A 2,699-nucleotide genomic window follows, 5' to 3' on the forward strand; every position below is an offset into this window, starting at 1 on the left:
TCCCCCTACTTGAAAATTAAGTAGTTGAGAGCAGAGTGGAGCCGAGCCGAGCTCGTGGCGAATGGCCCCGAGCCCACTCTACTTGTCCCATTTCCGTGTCTAACTTGACATGAAAGTACAACATAATGAATACAACCTATATTTCTTTTTATTTCTTCTAGTGTATAATCAAGTTTATCTGCATATAACAAAACTTGAGTAGAGCTTAATGACAGCCAGATTTTCAGGAAGTTCCTGTCAGTTAATGTGCCATCCGATATGATTCTTGCAGAGGTAGGAACTTTAAAAAGAATGCCACTTCACATAATTATTATATATCATAAACCCCCAATAAATTGTAGAAACCAAAAAGAGCAAAACAAGAATATCTGGACTGAATGTATACAAATTATCTGGACAAAACATTTAAAGAATCTGGAACAGCAAAATCTTGAGCATTCTTTATTAATTGAACAATAAATCAGTGTCACTCTGTTTCTCATCAATTCCCCTGGTTCATATGCCACTCTGCAAAAAAATTTCAACAGGGTTTTCCCCATGCATCTTCCTGGCTGGCATAATCATTAACATTACCGAGTGCAGGTGAGATCCCAAAAGCAAAAGTGATTCTATACATTTCTCTTTTCTTCGGTGAAAATGTCAAACAAAAATAAACCAATTGAAATTAGTAGCAGGTAACGCAATGGCCCACTGTACTAGATATTGGCATCTCCAGAAATACCTCCTTTTATTGAAAGGATTGGTCCACGGAAGGAACTGTGACTAATCAAATTAGAGTCCAAAAACAAAACTATTACAGTGATGTCATCATGAAAATGTCTCCTCACTCCCCGGTCAATCTTTTTCAGGTCAGAATATCTCATTTCTCTTTTCTTTGCTGCTTCTTTCAGTGCAGCTTTGACAAGTTTCCTTGCAATGCCCTGGAAAATATTTAAAGATTTTCGGAAAATAATTTCAGATCTATTGAGCAAAATGAGGATAAAATAAGGGAATGATGAATTAAGTAGTTGGGATTATTTATATTGGTGAAGTAATCTTAGTAGAATAGGTTAGAATAGGGAGAGGTTGATTAAAACGAACATGACATCATGTGGTTGTTATGGATCTACTTCTTTTGGATCTTTCAGACTGGCAAAAAAGGATTCTTGTAGCTGTTATCAAATTTATTGAGAATAAGATATGGTTGTAGTGGATATGATCCTGTAATAGTTTAGAGCATTTCCAAGAGTTTCTTTAAACATGTGATACTCTTTATTTTAGAGAGTCAACCTTTAAAATCATGCTCCAAAATATTCTTTAAATTAACATTTCAATTTAGAGGGTGGGTTTGGTTCTCCAAATTTGGAGAGCGAATCTCACTCTCTATAATTAAATGCATTTAAAGTGTTTCAATTTTCAATGTAAAAAATAATAAAATAATCTAGAAAAAAGTTAGTTAAAATAAAATATAGAGAAAATAATAAATACTTTTTGGGGTAGTAAAATTAAGTGTTAAATATAAAGACCTCGTTGAAATACTTCAAAATTTTAACTCTCTAAATGTATAGATGCTCTCCAAATAATAGAATATGCTTTTTAAAAATAAAGTGTCTATTGGAGATGCTCTTACACCTCTATATTGATTCGATGTTTCTAGTTCATGCAATCAGTTACCAGTCTAGTCTTGACAAAAATTCGGATGGTGCAAGAATAAGTACTCAGCTGAGTAAAACCATAAACTTTTATGTCTTTTAATACAACTCATTCTGCATTTAGCCCATGAATAATAACATAATCAATAACCAGAAAGTTCAAACATAGTATAGGCATCTTACATTGCGTGGACACGAGTTGACAATGTTGACAGCCTCTTGATTATTAAGATGCTCCCATAGGCCATCTGAAGCAAAAATAAGAAACTGATCTTCTGGATGGAGTTTTTGGACAAGTGTTGAGGGCTCAGCTACAATGATCGGTTTCTGGAACGGCTCAGACAGTCTGAACTTCGGCAACAAAGGCTCTCTATTGAACTCAGTTTTCTTTAGGTAAGCATCACCAATTGATCTCGACACCTGAGAACAGTAAGCCTTCATGAGTGATTGTCACGAAATGGAAATTACTGCACAATGTTTGATTGGCACAGAGAGTCAAAAGAGCTGAAAATTTCCATATATCTCGTTAACTAAATGCTACAATCTCGAGAACTGATATGATGAACCAGGTCAGAACTTTCGAGGTCAACCACTTATAAAGGGTTAATGGTTTGAAAATATATCAATTTTGTAAGCACCAACAGTAACAATGGGTTTATCATATATATTCAGTCAAAGATTTCAGATGATGGGACTAAACAAACTTTTTGACTATTCCAAACATTTTTTTATCTGAAAAATTATTTCGGGTCCTGTAAAAAGGATAAACAAAAAATTTGTGTAAATGTAAGGCAGTAAATCAATAAAAAAATAAAAATAAAAAGAAGAAAAAATAATTATAGCAGCACATGCGCAGAAGGAGAGCCGTGAGAGAGGGGAAGGTGAGGCAGCCATGCTGGAAAGATGGTTTACTCAATGTGAAGTATGCATACAATTCAGCCCCTGCTTGATGACCATCATTTAGAGAAAAACAATGCTTTTGAATGGTAATTTTTAGAAGAATGTTTGGTTAAAAAGTAAGGAAAAGTTTTGGTTCTACATGCGGAATTTTTATTGTGTGAATGTGTG

General features: G+C 34.3%; 1 protein-coding gene across 1 annotated transcript; it reads right to left on the minus strand.

The window, feature by feature from the left end:
* Positions 1–352: 352 nt before the first annotated feature.
* Positions 353–2,092, minus strand: LOC111389479 (probable protein phosphatase 2C 38). Its single transcript, XM_023014397.1, has 2 exons — positions 1,815–2,092; positions 353–920 (listed from the first exon to the last, which is right to left on the minus strand). The coding sequence occupies exons 1-2, from the start codon at positions 2,070–2,072 to the stop codon at positions 696–698; spliced, it is 483 nt and encodes a 160-aa protein (XP_022870165.1). The 5' UTR covers positions 2,073–2,092; the 3' UTR covers positions 353–695.
* Between the last annotated feature and the right edge of the window lie 607 nt (positions 2,093–2,699).

The sequence above is a fragment of the Olea europaea genome, unplaced genomic scaffold (assembly GCF_002742605.1).
Source record: "Olea europaea var. sylvestris unplaced genomic scaffold, O_europaea_v1 scaffold5966, whole genome shotgun sequence".
Lineage (NCBI taxonomy): Eukaryota > Viridiplantae > Streptophyta > Magnoliopsida > Lamiales > Oleaceae > Olea > Olea europaea.

Bases quoted from the DNA above. Each gene is read 5' to 3' on its own strand.
- LOC111389479 (XM_023014397.1), bottom strand. From the start codon at position 2,072: ATGAAGGCTTACTGTTCTCAGGTGTCGAGATCAATTGGTGATGCTTAC. The intron at 921-1,814 runs GTAAGATGCCTA...AATATTTTCCAG, and splicing joins TCAACTCGTGTCCACGCAAT to GGCATTGCAAGGAAACTTGT.